Source organism: Vitis vinifera, chromosome 7 (assembly GCF_030704535.1).
Source record: "Vitis vinifera cultivar Pinot Noir 40024 chromosome 7, ASM3070453v1".
NCBI classification, from domain to species: domain Eukaryota; kingdom Viridiplantae; phylum Streptophyta; class Magnoliopsida; order Vitales; family Vitaceae; genus Vitis; species Vitis vinifera.
Window position 1 is genome coordinate 7,460,372 of NC_081811.1, and position 23,606 is coordinate 7,483,977.

At 37.3% G+C, this 23,606-nt stretch overlaps 1 protein-coding gene across 1 annotated transcript; it reads left to right on the top strand.

Moving 5' to 3' along the window:
- Positions 1-380: 380 nt before the first annotated feature.
- LOC100260006 (MDIS1-interacting receptor like kinase 2) lies at positions 381-4,413 on the top strand. Its single transcript, XM_002270932.4, has 2 exons — positions 381-3,807; positions 3,899-4,413. The coding sequence occupies exons 1-2, from the start codon at positions 516-518 to the stop codon at positions 4,264-4,266; spliced, it is 3,660 nt and encodes a 1,219-aa protein (XP_002270968.1). The 5' UTR covers positions 381-515; the 3' UTR covers positions 4,267-4,413.
- The last annotated feature ends 19,193 nt before the right edge of the window (positions 4,414-23,606 follow it).

Below are 23,606 nucleotides of genomic sequence, written 5' to 3' on the forward strand. Positions count from 1 at the left end.
GTGCTTAGAAGATTACATACTAAGAGGCTTGTTTTCATAAGATACAATTCATGATGAGCATGAGGCTTTGTCAACTCACAGCATAGCTGGAAAAATCAAGTTAAAGGCCAAGTTGGGGCTAGAAAATTTTCACCTAAAGAGAAGGGACTCAAAGTTGAATGCTGGTTAGGTATGATTTCTTGTTCAGTGAGCAGAGATTGCAGCAAATATCAGAAGTAGCAAAAAGGTATTTCTTGGAAAATAAAGAACATGTTGAATGTTTGAATTCCTTGGTAAAATGGGAAATAATGAGCTTGGGTGGTTGGATGTAGTAGCCCATGTTTAATTTCTTTGACTTTCAATGCTCATGTTCATGAATACATTCACTAGTCTAGATGGTGTGCTTTTACCTGTCTTATACCTTTTATATATGCCACACGGGGCAGAACTCTCTCTCTCTCTGTCTCTGTCTCTCTCTCTCTCTCTCTCTCTCTCTCTCTCTCTGATTTCATTGATAAGAATCTGGCATCAAGAGCATGGCAATGACTCATAGAGCTCCTCTTTTTCTGATTCCTATCCTCTTCCTTGTTTTACTTCCTTTGAAAGTCACATCATCATCCACAACAGAAGCTGAAGCTCTTATCAAATGGAAGAACAGCTTAATTTCTTCTTCTCTTCTCAATTCATCATGGTCCCTCACCAACACTGGGAACCTCTGCAACTGGACAGGTATTGCTTGTGATACCACCGGAAGCGTCACTGTGATAAATCTCTCAGAGACAGAGCTGGAAGGAACGCTTGCCCAGTTTGATTTCGGTTCATTCCCTAATCTCACTGGCTTCAATCTCAGCAGCAATTCCAAACTCAATGGATCCATACCTTCTACGATTTACAACCTCTCTAAGCTCACTTTCTTGGACTTGAGCCACAACTTTTTTGATGGCAACATCACTTCAGAGATTGGAGGGTTGACAGAGCTTCTGTATCTCAGCTTTTACGACAACTATCTCGTTGGTACCATCCCCTACCAGATTACCAATCTTCAGAAGATGTGGTACTTGGATCTTGGATCCAACTACTTACAATCTCCAGACTGGTCTAAGTTTTCGAGCATGCCTCTGCTGACACGCCTGAGCTTCAACTACAATACACTTGCATCGGAATTCCCGGGGTTCATAACTGATTGCTGGAACTTGACATACCTCGACTTGGCACAGAATCAACTGACTGGCGCAATACCAGAGTCGGTATTTAGCAATCTGGGCAAGCTTGAATTCCTCAATCTCACTGACAATTCATTCCGGGGGCCATTGTCATCCAACATTTCCAGGCTTTCCAAGCTCCAAAACCTTCGCCTAGGAAGAAACCAATTCAGTGGTTCAATTCCTGAAGAAATCGGTACGCTCTCTGATCTTGAAATATTAGAAATGTACAACAATTCATTTGAAGGGCAGATTCCTTCTTCTATAGGTCAGCTCAGAAAGCTTCAGATACTCGATATCCAAAGAAATGCCCTGAATTCTACAATTCCATCTGAGCTTGGCTCTTGTACTAATCTCACCTTCTTATCTCTAGCTGTGAACTCACTATCCGGGGTGATTCCTTCTTCCTTCACCAATCTTAACAAGATATCCGAGTTGGGTTTGTCGGACAATTTTTTATCTGGTGAGATCTCACCTTATTTCATCACTAATTGGACTGGACTGATCTCTTTGCAAGTTCAGAACAATAGCTTCACTGGAAAAATCCCATCTGAGATTGGCCTTTTGGAAAAGCTGAATTACCTTTTCCTGTATAATAATATGCTGTCCGGGGCAATCCCATCAGAGATTGGGAATTTGAAAGACTTGCTTCAACTAGACCTTTCACAAAATCAGCTTTCGGGTCCAATCCCTGTAGTAGAGTGGAATCTCACACAGCTTACTACCTTACATCTTTATGAAAACAATCTCACTGGAACAATTCCTCCAGAGATTGGTAACTTGACATCATTGACTGTTCTTGATCTCAACACTAACAAATTGCATGGAGAGCTGCCAGAGACATTGTCACTCCTCAATAATCTAGAGAGACTCTCCGTGTTCACCAACAATTTCTCAGGCACCATTCCGACTGAACTTGGGAAGAACAACCTCAAGTTGACGCTTGTCAGTTTTGCCAACAACAGCTTCTCAGGAGAATTGCCTCCTGGATTATGTAATGGCTTTGCTCTTCAAAATTTAACGGTAAATGGAGGCAACAACTTCACAGGACCCTTGCCAGATTGCTTGAGGAACTGCACGGGGCTAACTCGAGTCCGTCTTGAAGGGAACCAATTCACTGGAGACATTTCCAAGGCATTTGGAGTTCATCCAAGTCTCGTTTTCCTTTCTCTGAGTGGCAATCGATTTTCTGGTGAGCTTTCACCTGAGTGGGGGGAATGTCAAAAGCTCACTAGCTTGCAGGTGGATGGGAATAAAATTTCTGGAGAAGTCCCAGCCGAGCTTGGGAAGTTGTCACACCTGGGGTTTCTGAGCCTGGATTCCAATGAATTGAGTGGGCAAATTCCAGTGGCACTGGCGAATTTAAGCCAATTGTTCAACCTCAGCTTGGGTAAAAATCATCTGACAGGAGACATCCCCCAGTTCATAGGCACTTTAACTAATCTCAATTATCTGAATTTAGCAGGAAACAATTTCAGTGGAAGCATACCAAAAGAGCTGGGGAATTGTGAGCGCTTGTTGAGCTTGAACTTGGGCAACAATGATTTGTCCGGTGAAATACCTTCAGAGCTTGGAAACTTGTTCTCCTTGCAGTACCTTTTGGATCTCAGTAGCAATTCGCTCTCTGGGACAATCCCTTCAGACCTGGGGAAGCTTGCCTCATTGGAGAACCTGAATGTCTCACATAATCATCTCACAGGGAGAATCCCATCATTATCAGGCATGGTCAGTCTAAACTCCTCTGATTTCTCATACAATGAACTGACAGGTTCAATCCCAACTGGCGATGTCTTCAAGCGGGCAATTTATACTGGAAACTCGGGTTTGTGTGGAGATGCAGAAGGATTAAGTCCTTGTTCTTCAAGTTCCCCAAGCAGCAAGTCAAACAAAAAAACCAAGATTCTAATTGCTGTCATTGTTCCAGTCTGTGGCCTCTTATTACTTGCAATTGTTATTGCTGCAATTCTTATACTTCGAGGGCGAACTCAACACCATGATGAAGAGATCAATAGTCTAGACAAGGATCAGAGTGGCACACCCTTGATTTGGGAAAGACTGGGAAAATTCACATTTGGGGATATTGTGAAAGCCACTGAAGACTTCAGCGATAAGTACTGTATTGGAAAAGGAGGATTTGGGACTGTTTACAAAGCGGTATTACCAGAGGGTCAGATTGTTGCGGTCAAAAGACTCAATATGTTAGACTCCAGCGACCTTCCAGCAACAAATAGGCAGAGTTTTGAGAGTGAAATTGTCACTCTGAGAGAAGTTCAGCATAGGAATATCATTAAACTTCATGGGTTCCATTCCAGGAATGGATTCATGTACTTAGTGTATAACTACATAGAGAGAGGTAGTTTGGGGAAAGTACTAGATGGGGAGGAAGGGAAAGTGGAGCTGGGGTGGGCCACAAGAGTTAGGATTGTGCGGGGAGTGGCTCATGCGCTTGCTTACTTGCATCATGACTGCTCTCCACCCATTGTCCACCGTGATGTTACTCTGAACAATATCTTGCTGGAGTCAGATTTTGAGCCACGGCTCTCAGACTTTGGCACAGCGAGATTGTTGGACCCGAATTCATCCAACTGGACTACAGTTGCAGGGTCTTATGGCTACATTGCCCCAGGTAAACTTGAGATAATTTTTATCCATTTTGTTTTATCTTAGTTGATCAGAATGTGTTATTAGGAAGCTAATTTTGTTTTCTTGATTTGCAGAGCTTGCACTTACAATGAGGGTCACGGACAAGTGCGATGTGTATAGCTTTGGGGTGGTGGCATTGGAAGTGATGCTGGGAAGGCACCCAGGGGAGCTCCTACTTTCATTGCCTTCTCCAGCAATATCTGATGATTCAGGGTTGTTCTTGAAGGACATGCTAGATCAGAGGCTCCCAGCTCCCACAGGCCGATTGGCAGAGGAAGTGGTGTTTGTGGTCACGATAGCCTTGGCATGCACGGGTGCCAATCCAGAGTCACGCCCCACCATGCGCTTCGTTGCACAAGAACTCTCTGCTCAAACCCAGGCTTGCCTATCTGAGCCATTCCACACTATAACCATGGGCAAGCTAACAAGCTTTCAGAAGTAGGTCAAATTGGTTTAACATCCTTACATTTATAGTGGTTGGGTCTTAAGCCCTGTATAGCGAGACATATTGCAATGTTTGTAATGTAATATATAACTTCTATTCATTCATTAGCATTATGTATGTGTATTGATAGTTCCTTTTTCTTTATTATTTTGATGCATACTTAACCCAATCAATTCACATTGTATATAGTTTGGATGTAGGTGGATACATAGAGGACACAATTGTGGGTTCCTTATAGATTGATACTATTGTTCACAATGGTTCATGAACTCAAGTAGTTGAATAGTGTTGTGTGTGTGATTACTACTCAAAAAGTGCTATTTGATAGCTTATAATTAACTCTTTTAAACACTTTTGAGTAGTAGTTATCACCTTTTAACCCAATTAACATATTAAGGACCCTTGCAATCAATTCTAATCAAATTGTGTTAAGTTTTGGTGTTTTGATAGCTTTTTGATCACCAAAGCAATCCGAGATTGAAGAGAGTTCTTTGGAATCCTTGGCAAAAATGTCCGGACAGGGCGTCCGGACACACCATCGGAGGGCGGCGGAATATGGGCTGTAGCAAGGCTTGCTCACATTAGTCAATGATCCGTACAACATATCCGCATAGGATATGCTATCGTCTGGAGTGTGATGTTCACGAGTGCTGTGTGCTTCTCCCTGAGGGAGTCCGGATAGCATGGCGGCGCATGTCCTTTTGGGGAATCCGGATGGAGTTGCGCCGGATAGCAATGCGCGCTCCGTGTTATCCGGGAGAGGGGTCCCTACACCTTGCACACGCAGACGGTCCCCCTTGCGACATAGCTCCTTCCACCCGGGGGAATCCGGATGGAGTTGATCCGGATAGCCTTGCGGTGCGGGATATCTCACATCCGGATGAGAGAGGAGGACGTTTCAACTGCTCCGGATAGACATGTCCGGATCCTTTGATAACGCTTACCCGGATCACTCCAAGCTGAAGGCAGAATGTTGCACACTACCACGGAGTTCTCCTGAAGCTTCCCGATATTTGTCACTTACTAAGTTAGATTTTTCCTCTCAAGATGTTTTGTGTAAATTTCTATTTTCTCCTTATAATCAGTCAAAGATATTATTAGGATATTTCTTAGAAAATATCTTCTCTATATATATCTTTGAACCAATGTAAAGAAAAGATATTATATATATATGAAACCGACGAACAGAGCACTTGCTCTGTTTTTCTTATTTTTGTTTTCTCGTTAGTTTTCTTTCTAGTCAATCAAACTCTGAGGATTTTTCCTCAGAGGATGAGTGGCTAGGCTTTTCGTCTCTTGGAGTGAAGAAAGCTGGGTAAGTTTCCTCATGCATAAATTGGAAGTTTTGTTGTTTTAGTTTTTAATGAAGAGAAAGTGTGACCCATTAATGGTTTTTATCTTTTTAGTTAACTTAAAACGCCTTTAAATCACCTGGGCCAACACTTGATAAGGCAAGTGATCTCCATCCATTGAGATGCACTTATTTATCTTTTGCGAGCCTTTGGGAGGTGGTTTAGAGGTAGGATTTTCTAGAATAGCCAACACTTAGTAAGCTTTTGGACTCTAAGGAGGCATCCATTAATTATCTCTTGCGAGCTTTTGACGGATAATCCAAGGTTAAGGATCACCTTGAATGGCAAATGCTAGGTGAGAGGCATGAGCCATTACAAAGTGCATCAGTGAGAGGGATTTAGTGTTTGAACCCATTAAAGGGAAGCATCTATACCACACCAGTTAGAGAATTAACTATATGTTAATTCTCTAATGCGAGGAAAATAAACAAGTGACCAGAACTCTCCTTTTTGTATGAGGAACCTGAGCCTAGTGATCTAAACTCCAAGAAACACTTTTATTTGTAAGTAAAATCAGTTACTATTTTTGGTTAGTTTAAAATCAAACCTTTTTCATTTAAACATTTTTATGTTTTCTTTTAAAGCTAACCTTGAAATGAAAAGGCACCAATTCATCTTTGGATTAATATCAATTGTGGAGTGAAAACCCATCCCAGTGAACGACCCTAGAGCCACTATGCTATGCTAGCTAAGGCTATCCTAGTATATGGTGTAATAGGTTATAAATTTTGTTGATTACTCCCTTTTGAGGACCAAAATCAAGGGACACCAGCTGGACACGTATCAAATGGCACCACTGTCAGGGACCATTGAGAGAACATGAATCAGCTGAGACACCAATTGGGAACGAATCAGTGTGCTACCTCTCATGTAGGTGGGATAACATGTCTATTGCTATTTGAGTGATATGTGTTCTTTTAGATACTATTTTGTAGGAGTTTTTAACCTTGAGGCTTACTTGGGCTAGTGTTTGACTTAGTGATCATTTTGAGCCACATTCGAGTGAGACCCACATAGAGGTTATATATTATGATGATCTTGAGTGGTTGTTGATTCGACATGTAGACTGTGTATACCTAAGATGGACTTCATAATATCTTGCTAAGGATAATATTTTTCTTTTTAGTAATTCTAAGGTGCATGATTAAGGCAAATTCTTGGTCAGGGTAATTTTACTTGATTACTAGAATTGATGTTTTCTCCTTCTAGGATATGGGTTAACATCAATTGTTTTATAATGACAAATGTGAATTTCTAACACAAAGGTTAAAGATGTAATTTATTAGTGGATCACATATACTAATTGAATCATGAATATGAGTTCATGGGAAACAAATACAATGATTAGTAGTTTGTGGGAAAACTATTAACTTTATGTAATTAGATGTAATTAGTGAAGTGCAGTCAATTGACTTTAATGGAGTCAACCATTGGTGCCAATTGGTTGGAGCTTGAAGAGAGTGGATAAAAGTAAGGATTATCGAAGCAAAATAAAACTTAAATTTGATTTTTCTATCCCTTATCTCTTTATATTCATTACTCTATATTTGTCTAAATTTATTGTGTTTTCCAAAAGTTTTGAGAAACCCAATTCATCTTCCTCCCGAGTGATTTTATTAATTAATTAGCTTTCAAATTCACACTATATATAAAATAAGATAAAAAATGAAATAATATATTTTATTTCATGTTTGATTCGCAATCAAATTTAAGTTATCTCATCACTTTCTAAATTTTAAATATTTTAATTGTGAATATTATTAATAAAGAAATAAAAAATTACACACTAAATTATAATTCTAAATAATACCTGACATGTGAGATATTTCAATATTCTTTAATAAACTTTCATTTAAACAAATATTACATTTTCATTCAATTTTTTGGAGATATCATTTCCATTAAATATAATATGCACATATATTATGTCTCACTAAAATGATATTTTACCATATATATAGTTATCAAACATGGCCTAAAATATTTTGATAAGGAAAGACGAGACTAGTAAAGCCTTTTAATATAGCCCAATCAAAGATGAACATAAATTAGTATTGGAGAATTTATTTTATTTGAAGGCATCAATGAGGATTTATTTTATTTGAAGGCATCAAGGAGGGGGATAGAAATTTCATTAAATTAAAAAGAAGTCGTAAGCCTAAATTTGGTTGATGGGATATAGTCATGACTTTCCTTATCAAATAATGTTTAGTTGATAACTATTGTTTAAAATAGTTTTCTATTTTTTAGAAAAAAAAAACCACGATTAACAAAAAAAAAAAGAACACTTTAATATTCTTAAAAGTAGAAACATGGTGTTTTAATAAAACATCTTTAATTTTCTTGATTTTTTTCACTTGTTTATAAGGATGATTTGAATAAATAGTTATACAAATACGACAAATGATTAACAATAAAATATTATATATAAAAGTTATTTTAAAAACATATTTAAAAACATAAAAAATATGTTACAAATATTTTAGATTCTTAAATAAAATTTAATTTACAAAACATAAAATGCAAGAGAACAATTTTTAAAAATTGTTTTTTAAAACTATTTTTGAAAACACTTCCAATAGATATAACCTTATTAACTTAATAGCACTCAAAGATAATGTAGGACCAACTAAGTCTGCAGAATTGGATAAAAGACTACTTCCAAAAGTAGAAAAACCAAAACAAGTTTTGAAAACGAGCCCTCCAAAATTGTTAACTCTCAACTATAATGATTCAACAAAGATGAAATGATCAAGCCTTAAGCTAGCTTGTGTGGGAAGCCTCGCTCCACGTGTTCTTCCCAAGCTCAAGACCTTTTGGCTGTCCAAGGTAAATAGATAATCCATCTGGTCCAAGTTAAGCTTTGTTTGGTGCAAAAGGAGAGATAGATTTCCTTTTCCCCCAATGCTAGACGAAATGGACAAACCAAGTTGACCGGGACTTCCAAATAGACAAACCAACCCAATAGGAAATTCTAGACATTGGATAGATGATTAATCACACCCAATGCTTGAGTGATAATCTAGATGACATTTACACCTAAAAATCAATGTCAATCAATCGTTACACGCAATCAGCAACATTGACAAATGTAAATGCATAGTCAAGGATATGGTTTGAGATTCTTGTACGACAACCAATAAATGACACCAATCAACAATTCTTGTTTGGTATGATTGTCTATTCCGCATTGAGATGATGGCATTGACTACCTTATTAAGGCTTAGTATCCACCACGACGATGATCATCAATGCAAGAAATACATGAATGCACAATCAACGCTATGACGATGACTCCATATGTTCTATAAAAATCCCTTGAGAAGTATGAAAAATGTATGCACACGTATAGCCATTCAAAACAGTTAGATTCACTCTTGCTAGATTCTAACTTAAGTTTCGGAGGGACGTGCTCGGACCACCTGTCCAAACATCTTTTTGTGCGTGAAAGAAGTATGACTAACTCTAATGAAGCTAGACAGACCTGTATCTAGTTGACACAACACCAATATTGGCATCGTCTATGGGAACCGACTAAGGATGTCAACACCCTCCAGAAACCAATCATCAACTATGGATGAAAAAGATTGTTTTTTCTGGTGCGAAACAATGGAGAGACGCCAACGAGAAAATGAATGGTAGATGTAGACTCTACATCACCAAACGGAACGACTAAGAGAAGAGAATGAAGAATTGCGGGCTCAAATGTCAATAGTGGGCTTTTCTTAAAGTCAGCACACTTAAAACAGATAAACAACATCAAGACGAACTATTGAGGCATTTTTCCTCAAGGGCAAAGAGTTCTCCTCCGATAGCTACTCGAGATGATCCAAGAAGGAGCCTTCGTCAGCTCATCAAACGTAGCTGGACGAAGACACTAACTCCACTTAGGCATCAAGGAAAATGAGGTGTGGAAGAGGGTCACATTTATCTGACACAATGTGAGTCCAACTAAGACCTCAAGCACCAGGCGTGGAGGAACCATGTATGTCAGAGACCCTAAGGGCATGTCTAGGTCAGCTAACTACAACAAATACATTTGGATGACCCTCTCAACTACCAAAGCAGCAGTAGGTGGAAGTATCGGCGGTGCGAGCCCCTGCCTGACTCTATCAGTCAACAATTGGATGACATACTCTCCACGTCGTTTGACCCCCATATCATTAACTAAGAGTCGCCTAGAGGGTTCGTAGTGCCCAAGTTCATAATGTACGACATAACGAGCGACTCTTTTGACCACATTATGCACTTCAGGAAACTCATGACCCTTGACATAGGGAATGATTCACTGATGTGCAAAGTCTTTCTTACCAGCCTACATGGCTAAGCTCTCTCCTGGTTCCACCGTCTCTCACATAATTCCATAAACACTTTTCGGGACATCTCGGAAGCCTTTGTATGCCATTACCTATGTTATGCTCGCCAAAAGCAGAACATAACCACCCTATAGAACATCAAGTTGCAGGAAAATGAGACGCTAAGGGACTTCATGAAGAGGTTCAGGCAAATAGTGTTCCAAGTTGAATCCTGCAGTATAGTTGCCATTCTGCAGATCTTCAAGTGAAGCATCAGCCCATGCACGCCATTTTTCAAGTCTCTTGTGAAGAAACTGCTTACAATGATGGATGACCTGTTCAGGCGAGTAAACAAGTATTCTATGCTCTAAGATGATGTCCGACCAACCTCTCAACAAGTCTTGATCACTAATCATCTGTCTAAGAATGATAAGACAAGGAGTTCTAAGCCCTTGAACCAATCGAGGCAAGTTAAAAAGAGACGAGACAGCTGGCAGCATCATTAAGTGAGACTCACCCTCCTAAGCATCTCTTATGAAAGACTCATCCCAAAAATTTGTAACTTGTTGGGCTTCAAATGGCCGAAGTAAATAAAAAAAAATTCGGCTAGATGGGATTGGAATAGAATATGCTCCTACCATAAGGATCACGATCACACCACCAAACAGTGCAAGAGTTTGTATTACTTGGTAGAAAAACTTATCAATGTCAGGAACCTTAAGCAATACGTTCGCACAACCAACGGGCAAAGAGAAGTGGCACTAGAGGTAACCGTCCAAGCCCCTGCATCTCTGGCAGCTCCTAGAGTTGTCATTAACTATATACACCAAGGTCCAATAAATGATAAGCACAACTTTAGGCGGCAAAGATGAAGGTTGTTTCACTCGATTTTTGTAAGAGAATGGATTAACTCCGTTCAGCACACATTCACAGAAGGAAGTATGCGTCTAGTCGATGGCATAATCACATTCCCTCAAATAGATGTCAATCAAGGTGTTACAACAGCATGAAGACGCCTTGATCCTAATATTGGGGGTAGATGGATTTGATGTGCAGATAATCCTAGTTGATTCGGACAGTTCAACTGACCTCTTGCAAATGTTGACCTATGGGCAAATGGGCTACTTGCCATCTACCCTAGAGAATCTAGGACGTTTCCTGTTTGGATTTAATGAAGCTACAATAACCTTTTTGGGTGATGTTGTGTTGTCCATCCAAGCCGACTTGGTCACACTAAGCATGCAATTCTCGATGGTCGATGATTTGTCTTCATATAATGCTATTATAGGACGTGCATGGCTTCACAAAATGAAAGTCATTTCTTCTACATACCATCAAATGGTGAGTTACCTCATAGATGAGGGATAAGTCGATCTCCATGGCAGCTGGTTAGCCGTGCGACAATGCTATCAAGTGACGCTAAAGTTCGAACATTCGGTCGGTAAAGAGGCGCATTCGGAGCCATCAAATGCAAGAGAGCAATAACAGTTATTGAGTCCAACGAAGAAAGATCCATTTGCGGCTGATTTGCTCCAATCACTATTCCTCTCACACGACATAGATCAAATCACTTACACTAGTTCCTTACTTGCGTAAGATGAATTGGAACTGCTAAGGAATATGCTTTAGCACAATAAAGACATCTTTTCCTGGACTCAATCGGATATATCGAGAATACATTTGGTCATGGTCTCTCACAAGCTTAACGTCTTACCCACCTCGCGGTTTGTTCGACAAAAGATCCGGTGTTTTCATTCAGACAGATAAAAAAATCATCTAGATAGTAATTGACAAACTATTAGCAGTTGTATTCATCAAAGAATTCAAATATTCAGATTGGTTGGCCAACGTGGTGGTAGTCCTAAAGAAATATGGAAGGTGGTGAGTCTACGTTGATTACACCAACTTAAATGATGCCTACCCAAATGATAACTTTCTCTTGCCCCGAATAGATCAAATAGTCAACGCCACCACCAGGCATGGGATGCTCTCCTTTTTAAACGTCTTTTCCAGATACCACAAGATCCCTATGTTTCAGCTAGATGAAGAGAAAATGGTATTTGTCACAACACAAGGACTGTATTGTTATAGAGTCATGCTGTTTGGACTCAAGAATGTTAGCACTACCCACTAGAGACTAATGAAAAAAATCTTCAAGCCCCTGATCGGCCAAACTGTGGAAGTCTACATTAATGACATTGTTGTAAAGAAAGAAACCCGAGCTGAGCACGTCTAGTACTTGGAAGAAGCATTTTGTCTTATGCGGGCATACAACATGAAGCTCAATTCAACTAAGTATGCCTTCGGCGTTAGTGTAGGGAAGTTTCTAGGGTTTATCGTAACCTAAAGAGGAATTGAAGTTAATCCAACTCAAGTGAAAGTCGTCCTCGAAACACCCGCTCCAAGTAGCAAAAAGGAATTGCAACGCTTCACAGGTCATCTCACAACTTTGGGTCGTTTCATAGCTCATTTCATAGATAAACTGAGACATTTCTTCATCACACTTAAACAGGCAAACATGTTCAACTGGATAGACAAGTGTAAGTAGGCATTTGAAGCAGTCAAATGCTACCTCACTAAACCACCCATTCTAAGCAGCCTCAAGTCCAGTGAAGAACTCTACATGTATTTGGCCATATCTGACTGCGTTGTCAATGTCGTCCTATTTCGGCATATACGAGATAGGGAGTAGAGACTCATCTATATGTGAGCAAAACAATGGTGGATGTTGAGACTCGGTATTCCCAAGTAGGGAAAACTGCTCTAGCACTAAAGAGTGTTGCTCGAAAGCTTCGCCCATACTTCCAAGTTCATCAAGTGACTGTACTTACAAACCAGCCGCTCTGAGTCACCTTGCACAAGTCGGACCTATCCGGATGAATGTTGAAATGGGTAATGGAGTTGAGTGAGTATGGGATCAAGTATTAGTCATGGTTATCCTTAAAGGACCAGGTTATAGCCGACTTTATAGCTGAACTCCCTAAAAAACAAACACATGCGATCGACCGCCCTAGAAAGCAATGGTAGACACTTCATGTAGATGGAGTGTCTAGGGTGTTTGGATCTAGAGTAGGTCTGGTCCTGCAGTCACCAACAAGGGAACTAATAGAGCAAGCTATCCATATCAGTTTCTCGACTTCCAACAACGAGGCAGAATATGAAGTTGTGCTAGCTGGGCTAGATCTTGCCCTAATGTTAGCCGCAACCAAGTTGGAAATCAGGAGTGACTCTTGGCTAATTGTCAAACAGATTCAACGAGAGTATGAAGCAAAGGATGAATGTATGACCGAAGCAAAGGATGAATGTATGACCCAATACCTCGCCATGGCGGAAGAACACTTGAAAAAGCTAAATGAGTGGATCATCACATGGGTGCCACAATAGGAGAATAGAAAGGTCAACACAGTAGTTGGAATAGTTGCCACTCTCCCCATAAATGAGACGATAATGTTGTCCATCTACCTCAAAGTCATGCCTTCAATCACTCCCAGGCCAATATGCAATACCAATAAAACAGACTTAGGATGGATGCTCGACATCATAAAGTATCTCTAGATAGGGAAAGTACCAAAAGATAGGAAGCAAGCACACAAACTCCGCATACAAGCAACACACTTCACTTTAATTAATGATCAACTTTATAAATGATCATTCAAAAGCCCATACCTAAAGTGTTTGAGTGAGTCAGAGGCCAAGTATGTCCTAGTCAAACTCCATGAGGGTGTACGCGGCAATCACCTAGGCATATTAACTTTGGCACACTGTGCCTACATGCAAGGATACTATTAGCCCACCATGAAGCAGGACACTGAAAGCTATGTTAAAAGATGCAATTGTTGTCAACAATACGCTCTCATTCCCTGTGTACCTTCGAAAGCCCTCAACTTGGTCACAATTACTTGGCCGTTTGCGTAGTGGGGGATGGACATAGTTGGCCCCTTACCCACTAGAGTAGCACAAAAGAAGTTTTTGCTCATTGCAATTGACTACTTCAGTAAGTGGGTGGAGGCAAAAGCCTATGAGAGTATCAAAGACAAAGATGTCTCCAAGTTCATTTGGAAAAACATCGTATGCCAATTTAGAATTCCATGAGCAATCGTAACGAATAATGGGCCCCAGTTTGACAGCACAGTTTTTCGAACATTTTGCTCAAAGCTAAACATTAAGAATTTGTACTCAACACCCTGTTATTCACAAAGCAATGGACAAATAGAGGCGACAAACAAAACCCTATTGAATGCATTGAAGAAAAGATTGGAATGAGTGAAAGGAAAATGGGTAGACGAGGTTTTAGCTTTGGGCATTAGTCGTTTCACCCCTGTTTTGTTTCATCGTTGGAAAACGAAGATGATAGAGAATATGAAGATGATGAAGTAGACGATGAAGACAGAGTGGTAGGAGACAGATTTCTTGCCTTTTGGATGGGATGAGCGACATACTTCTTCTTCTAGACAGGAGGACAAACAATGGAGTTAGAAGTCAAATGATTAATAGTTGGAGATTTCCTCAATGTTCCCTCCTAACGCTTCTTCTCCCGTTTCTCTAGACGAGCCTGACGTGCTTCAGAATCCACCAAACAAGCAACCTCATGGAAAAACAAATCCTTCAGCACAAAATGTTCGTCAGGTACCAGAGACGAAGGAGCTAGCCAGGGAAACACTGAGATGATAAATGACTTGGGATTTTTTATCAACACATGCAGGTTCTTGTTCGATATGAGAATGCTGTGAGCCCGTTTAATAGCATCTATTTCAAACAACTTGTTAAGACGGACGAATGAAACCTTCTCCACCCACTCTACAAGGAGTCCTCGCCTTTCCTTACCTACATTAAACGAACATAAAGATCATGAGTAGATTAGCAACAAGGAGGAAATAACCACAAGACGAAATGAAAGTGATAGAAACATAGTCTACTCGAAATCTTCTACGACCACTGTAGAGAAAAAACTTTGTTCGGGCCATCAGACAAACTGCTCCAAGGGCTAGACACCAAAACATGCCCCTTAGCCTACCTTTGTTCAAGTCTTGAAGATTGGTCACCAACTAGAGGGAAGGAATGTGGGCAGACAAGCTAAACCTCTTATTTTGGCTCATTTTGACTGTATAGATGAACACAACTTCCAACATGGAAAGATCTAACTGGAAAAGCATGTACAACACACTACATCCCATCAGTATTCGGGTGATGTTTGGATGAAGAAAGATTGGAGAGATTTATGTGAAGTGAAGAAATTGTTTAAAGAGGGAAGGAAGGGGGAGACAGAGCCTTACAACAAAATGCTCCTTGGTAAAATATATCATGTTATTCGGAAGGTCGACGGATGATAGAGCCTTGACATCTATTAGTTGAATTGGAATGGTATCCGGAATACAAAAACGAGCCCAAAATTCTCACTCAAATAGGACACCAACTGGACGGTCCGGTCTAAGGTGGCTGACTCTAGTATTTTTCTATCCACCTTGTTGAGGTCTTTCGTTGGCAGAAGTAACTCCTTGTTTGTCCATTAGACTAAATGGATCTGGGTCATGTGGAAACCTGTGCGATCAACATAGTTGTTAGAATCAATCACTCGACCCATCCATCGTTTGACGTTGCCTTAGTGACATATAAATAAACCTAGATGGACTATAGTCATAGTTTAGACAAATTTAGCTGCCAAAACTTATAGAACAAGCTCCTTCACCGATGACAACAAAAAACGTGAGACGACGAAGCAAATACAATGACGACATAGAAGCGAGCAGGGGGGTCGAAAAACGCTAAATCTGGGCATCAATACGTCCATATCCTGCCCAAGAAAACAACAGGAGTGATCAGAGAGGCTGAAAAGCCCAAAATCTGGACATCGGTATGTCCATTTTCTCTCCAAACAAACAAGACCAACACAATTCGAGAAACAATAACAAACACTACAAATGAACAAACAGATGGTAGAAAACTTACCAAAGTCAAGACTGAAACACTCTCTAGTGGATAAGAAATCCTTTGATAGCAAACTTATTGGCAACGACGATGAAGGCAAATGGGAACAACTAGTGGTAAGCATAGTGATGATGAAAAAACAATGCATGCAAGAGAACACTAAGTGAGAGAAAACCAAAAGGTGAACCAAATGGGTGGAACCTCACTATTTATAGGGAACAAAAAACCTAGGTAGCCTAAGAGACACGCCGTCTAGCAACACTTACCAAGATTAGTGAAATGACACATCGCCTAACAGCCAGCCTTGGTCGATGTGACCCATCATTAAATCACCAAATGACACGCATCCCTTGGCACTCAAAAACTTGAAAAAACAGATAATTCATCATGTCCCAGCTCGTCAGCTACCCTATCGGACAGAGGCAGACAGATTAGGGGACATTGTGGGAAGCTTTGTTGCACGTGTCCTTCCTAAGCTCAAGATCCTTTGGTAGTCCAAGATAAACAGATAATTTGTTTGGACCAAGTTAAATTTCGTCTAGTGCAAAAGGAGAGATAGATTTTCTTCTTCCCTAATTGTAAATAGAATGGACAAACCAAGCTGGCTAGGACTTCTAGATATGCAAACTAACCCAACAAGAAATTTCAAGCATTAGATAGATGATTAATCACACCCAATGCTTGAGCGACGATCTAGATGACATTTACACCCAAAAATCAATGTCAATTAGTCGTTACACGCAATTAGTGACATTGACAAACATAAATGCACAATCAATGATATAGTATGAGATTCTTGCACGACAACCAACAAATGGCACCAATCAACAACTCTTGTTTGGTATGATTGCCTAGTCCGCGCTGAGATGATGGTATTGACTACCTTATTAAGGCTTAGTATCTGTCACAACAACGATCATTAGTGCAAGAAAGACATGAATGCATAATCAACATTGTGAAAATGGTGCCATATGTTCTATAAAAACCCCTCGAGAAGCACGAAAAAAGTATGCGTGCGTATAGCCATTCAAAATAGATGGATTCACTCTTACTAAATTTTGACTTAAATTTTGGAGAGGTGTGTTTAGACCACCTGTCCGGACATCCTTTTGTGTATGAAAGAAGTTTGATTAACTCTAGTGAAGTTAAATGAACTGTATCCAGTTTGCACAACACCAACAACTTGGCTTCGTGTACTTGAGCCAACTCTTTCCCTTTTTCATCATTCCACTGCACTTTTAGCTCTGGCTTTCTCTGCCCTCTAGACATTCCACCTCATCTCGTATGCAACAAACCATTCAACTTTCCGTCACCTTCTACAATAGCAACCTCTTATGCTCGCCCCACCACTGATGGTGCCTCATTGCTACACAAACCAGTGTACTTGAAGTTGGTATCCATTAATGCTGGAAATGAACATAGCCTTTTCTATTGTCTCAGTTCACCAATTTTCTAGGAATGGAAAAAATAAACCTTAAAAATGGAAGAAAATCCATGATCGTTCCCAGTCATTGAAGGTCAAGATCGGGTGAATCAAAACCTTAAGGCTACATTTGGTTTTTGGAAATTACTAAGAAAAGAAAAAAAAGGCTAAGAAAAATTATTTTCTTATTTGGTTTCAACATGAAAAATATGAAAAAAAGAAGTTAAAGTATAATTAAAATTAGTAAGAAATTTATATATTTTCAAATTATATAATTTTTAGGCAAAAGAGGAAAAATAAGGAAAATGAATTTAAAGTAGCATATAAAATAATTTATTAATTTTAAATCTTTTTTTTCTTCATATTTTATGGGAATGAACCAAATATAGCCTTAATGTCTTGCGAAAGTATATGGTTTCATTTACAATAAAAGAGTTGTTTATGATCCTACGAAGAAAGAAAATTACAAATTAATGTAATTCCCTATTACATGGTACAAGTATTCTTATAGTCTATTTGACAATAATTTTAAAAAGCACTTTTAGTCTAACAAAATGTTTTTTTTTTTAAATGTTTGACAAAATTTAGGAAACATTCTTAAAAATCTAAAAAATCACTTGTATTGGAAAATCATAACATTTTATGGAGAAACACTTGATGAACGATTTTGTATAAATATTTTTAGAAAAAAACACTTCTACTAAAAAAAATTCGAATAGAAACACAATCAAACACACTCTTAGTAACTTCATACATGGTTCACAAGGTAAAGCTTACTTGGTTTCAAATCAAAATTTATGATAATTAATTTTTAGCTGAATTTTAATTTTAGTACAAAGTGGGTTCTATTTATTAAACATATAATTTTTTGACATCTTGTGAAAGATTATTTTTATTTTTGGAAATTTAATTGTTAGAGAAATTAACTTTACAATTTTCCTATTAATAAAATAATTTAAAAATTGTTCACCTTTTAAAACAACTTATCTTATTAAAATGCTAATAAATTTTGTGTGCTTCTAAATGAAAAAAATCAAATAAAACCCACAGCCAAACCCTTTGTAGAACGCTTCCAAAATTGATCATATCCTATTGAGAGTTACTTATGTACAACTTTAGCCCTAAGGCATTTAATGCTAGAACTGATTATTGTCCAAATTTAGTTTGGATGGTTGTTTTATTTTATTTTATTTTTGGAAAATTAGGCTTAAAATAGAAACAATAAAATATAAATTTAATGATCTCAAATCTTCCTAAAGAAAAATGAAAACTTTTTTCTAAAAAAGTGAAAATAAAAAAGGAATAAAATCACATAAAAGATTTAGGACTCAAATATAAAAGGAATAAAATATTATAAATACCAAACAAATATCGTTACGCCTCAAATTTTTGGTAATCACTCATGACTCTAGATAAAAGATTTGTCCCTAAGGTTACTCTTATCTAAATTAGCAATCAATCCTGAGAACATGATTTTTCTTGAACAAATCTTCATCAAATCTCAAATAAATTTATCAATCTAAGATTTATGAAATAATTTTTTTTTTCTTTGTAAAACCAACCATCATTTATTCACAAGTATAATTAATCTACTAATCATTTTACTCCTAGAATTCAGGGCGTTATCTTGATAATTAACCTGATTTTTTTAAAAATAAATTGATATCAAATCTCAAATAAATTTATTAAGCTAAGATTTATAGTATGATTTTTTTTCTTTATCAAACCAACTATAACTTGTTCACAAGTATAATAAATCTACTAATCATCTTACTAAAAGTGATAACCCAAATATCTACAATAATCTCTAAGTCCAAAATATTTCCAAAACTGTTTTACAAAAATAACAAAATATGATATAAGTTACAAAAGTCCATATAACTCACTTTAGTACATGTAAAAAATGTAATGTAAATTAAAAACAACCATTATTATTATTCCTTTACTTTCTAGGATTTTTTGAAACACTCCCAGATTTTCTTATTATTCCTCATAAATTATATTTGTATCTAAATATTTTAGAAAGTAAAGGGATAAAGATTTTCACGTTACTCAATAGGGTGCCTTACACCCAAATAGGTTTTTTTTTAATACTTAAGTTAATATAATACAATCATATACCAAAAATTTAATATTACATTTACATTATATATATATATATAGATAGATAGATAGATAGATATATTAAATAAAACCTTAATGTTGTAAATTTATAAAGTGAAAGGAGAAGAAAATAAGAAAGAGAAATTAGAACGTAAGAAGAGAATGAAATAATTTCATTAGAGGTGTCTCCCTTTTATAGGGAGTCACAAAGAGATATACATCAAAATGGATAATCATCCACAAGTTCCCATAATCCGATAAATTCTCATATTTTATAACACTCCCCCTTGGATGATCATAAGAATATGCCTCATTAAAACCTTACTAGGAAAAACCCTATGGGAAAAAACCATAGTGAAGGAAAAAGAGTACAATATTCTTTTGGATTACTATAACTGCCTTGTTAAAAACCTTGCCAGTAAAACCTATTGGGACAAAACCTAGACGAAAGAAAAAAGAGTGCAGTATCCATATTATCATTCTCCCCCTCATGTAAACATGATTATGATTTCTTCAACATTTCAAATGGTAGATATCTCAATCTTCGCATTCCAATGTGATACCTTAACTTTTTCAATGTAGTTGAAGGTAACGCCTTTATGAATAGATCTGGTAGATTATTGCATGACCGAATTTGTTGAACATCGATCTCACCTTTCTTTTGGAGCTCATGAGTATAGAAGAATTTAGGGGAGATATGCTTAGTTCTGTCACCTTTTATGAATCCTCCTTTAATTTGTGCAACACAAGCAACATTATCTTCATGTAACACGGTTGCATTGGCTATGATGGAAGGTAGTCCACATGTTTCTTGTATATGTTGGATCATTGACCTTAGCCATACACATTTACGACTTGCTTCATGAATTGCAAGAATTTCTGAATGATTTGATGATGTGATCACCATTGTTTGTTTGATAGATCTCCATGAGATAGCAGTACCATTATAATTAAACACGTACCATGTTTGTGAATTACCTTTATATGGATCTGAAAGATACTCTACATTTGCATATCCAAGCAATTGTTGCTTTGATTCCCTTGAGTAAAATAGGCTCATATTAGTAGTTTGTCAAAGATAACGCAATATATGTTTGATACCATTCCAATGTCTTCGAGTTGGAGCGGAACTGTATCTTGCTAATAAATTGACAGAGAAAGTAATGTTTGAATGTGTACAATTGGCAAGATACATAAGTGCACCAATAACACTAAGATATGGTACTTTAGGACTAAGTAATTCTTCATTTTTTTTTGCAATGACAAAATGGGTCATGTTTCACATCAAGTGATCTAACAACTATTGGAGAACTTAAAGGATGTGCTTTATCTATATAAAAACGCTTCAAAACTTTCTTAATGTATGTTGATTGATGCACTAAAACTCCTTTTGGAAAATGCTCGATCTGCAGGCCGAGACAAAATTTTGTTTTTCCAAGATCTTTCATCTCAAATTCCTTTTTCAACTAATTTGTTGTTCTTGTGAGCTCTTCAAGAGTTCTAATAAGATTTAAATCATCAACATACACTGCAATAATTGCAAATCTGGTTTCTAATTTCTTAATGAAGATGCATGGGCATATAGGGTTATTCATATACCCTTTTTTTAGCAAGTATTCGCTAAGACGATTGTACCACATGCATCCAAATTGCTTTAATCCATACAAGGATCGTTGTAACTTGATTGAGTACATGCTACGAGGCTTTTTACAATTTGCTTCAGGCAATTTAAATCCTTCAGGGATTTTCATGTATATATCATTATCCATGGATCCATATAAATACATTGTAATAACATTCATGAGACACATATCTATTCCTTTTGGGACTGCCAATTAAATTAAGAAATGAAATGTGATTGCGCCTGTGACGAGAGAGAATGTTTCTTCATAGTCAATACCAGGTTTCTGCGAGAAACTTTATGCTACTAATCACACTTTATATCTTATGATTTCATTATTCTCATTGCATTTTCGTATAAATACCCATTTGTACCCAACAGACTTTGCATCCTCAAGTGTTTGGACTATAGGTCCAAAAACTTCTCATTTTGTTGATAAGTTTAATTTTGTCTGTATAACTTCTTTCCATTTTGGCCAATCATTTCTATGTCAGCATTCTTCCACATTTCATGGTTCAGGATCTTCATCATTTCTTATGGAGGCAACTTGGAAAATGAAAATAATATTATTTTGATCCCATTTTTCTCCCATGTATACATAACTTATTGAGATCTCACAATCTTCAGGTACCTATGCCTCTTCAGGGTCTTTTCATTTAATATGTGCCTCTTCAAGGGCTTCTTGCTCAATATGTGCCTTTTCAAGGGCTTTTTGTTCAATATGTGCATCTTCAAGGGCTTCTTGTTCAATATGTGCCTCTTCAGGGGCTTCTGCATTATTTGTGCCTCTTCTAGGGCTATAGATTTATCAATTTTAAACCGATTAGTTATTTTTTATGGCCTCTTTTAGAGTGTTAAGTTTTTCTTGGGTTCTCCTCTTCTGGGAAGTTACATCCTTTGAGCCGACAGGTCTACCATGCTTCAGGCGTATCTTAATTAATTTGTTAACTATCCTACAGGGACATCAATCCGTGTTGGAGTATTTGCAGTCGGGATATATGACTTTGTTACTTTCTTTGTATCAATGAATGCATTTTGCAATTGATTTGCAAGATTTTGTAAATGAATGATCCTTGAACTTCTAGTTCACATTGATTTGTATGAGGATCAAGATGAGGCAAAGTCAATGCATTGCAAATAATTTCACGCCGTTCTTTTGGAACTGGCTTTTCTCCCCCTAACGGTGGGAAAATTGTCTCATTAAAATGATAATTTGCACAACATGTCATTCTACCTTTTAAGTATATAGGTAGACTAGTCACTAAATAAAAACTTCTGGTTTTATAATGTACATCCATATGACCTTTTACCCTGGGGCACCAAGTTGGTCTTACAAGATTCTTCTGGATCTATCATCGTATAAAGTGTCATTCCCATGGAATCAAATACTACTAGTGACATAGTATAAGCTCTTCTGGAGCCTTTAATTAGGTTTCTATCACCTTATATAGTATTAACATTGTTTGTCATCAATGTTGTGCAATTAATGAGACAAGAGTTTCATCAAAGTAACAAGTCATAAGACATTGTCATAAAGACTTCTTCTTTATAGAGTTGAATAAATATTATCATAGAGAAAAAGTTAAAATCAATGGAAAAATATTAGTCATCGATGATAACTTAATATGTTGTGTAAAAGTGATGAGAGCATATATAACACAATAAAACAAATATCTAAAGATAATTTAAAGTTATATATTTCATAAGTATCTCACACATTTGATTTTGTAAGTGTGGAGCAATTTATACATGAAACAACTAGGAAGTATTTCAATAATCAGACTAATTGTAGTGATGGATCAAGGTATGAGAGAGATCCATGTATCTTCAAGTATAAATAAAGAAAAGAATATAAATGATAAATAATAAAATGTGAAATAAACTATAAAAGATGAACAATAAACAATGTGTTCAAATATGATAACAAAATTAACCTATTTGCAAAGAACTAAATAAAAACATAACGTTTAATCATAACAAACATTTTCATCACCAATTATATGGTCAATTTCCCCATTAGGATTTTCAAAGAAATCTGAAACATCTAAATGGGTTAGATCTACTTGGCCATCACTATCAATGAAGTTCATTTCAACTTCATTTCCTTTTATTGATGTTTGGTAAAGGTCGACCACATGTTTGGGCGTACGACAGGTACGCGACCAATGCCCCTTCATACCACATCTATAACACTTATTCTCATGGTTCTTAGGAGGTTTATCTTGTAAACACTTCCCATTTTCTTGTTTTACCTTAGTATTATTCCACTTCTAGTGGTGCAATGAGGCTTTCCTTTTCTGAGAATTTGATGAATTTGCTACAAGAACCATGATATCAGGGATTTCTTCCACGACCACGTCCTTGTCACCGTCCACGAGTTTGGGACAATATTGCATTCACTTCAGGGAATGATTCAAATCTAGTTGGACGAGACTGGTGATTTCTCATCAAAAACTCCTTTTTTTTTTAAACCTTCATGGAGATGATGACGAAGGAAAATCAGTATTTTTGCGCGATCCTATAGGGATGCTTGATTTCCTTCTTTGATCATAGCTCCAAGATTCATTGACAATTTTGTTTTGAATAACTTCTTGTTATACAAGAGAATTAGAAATTGT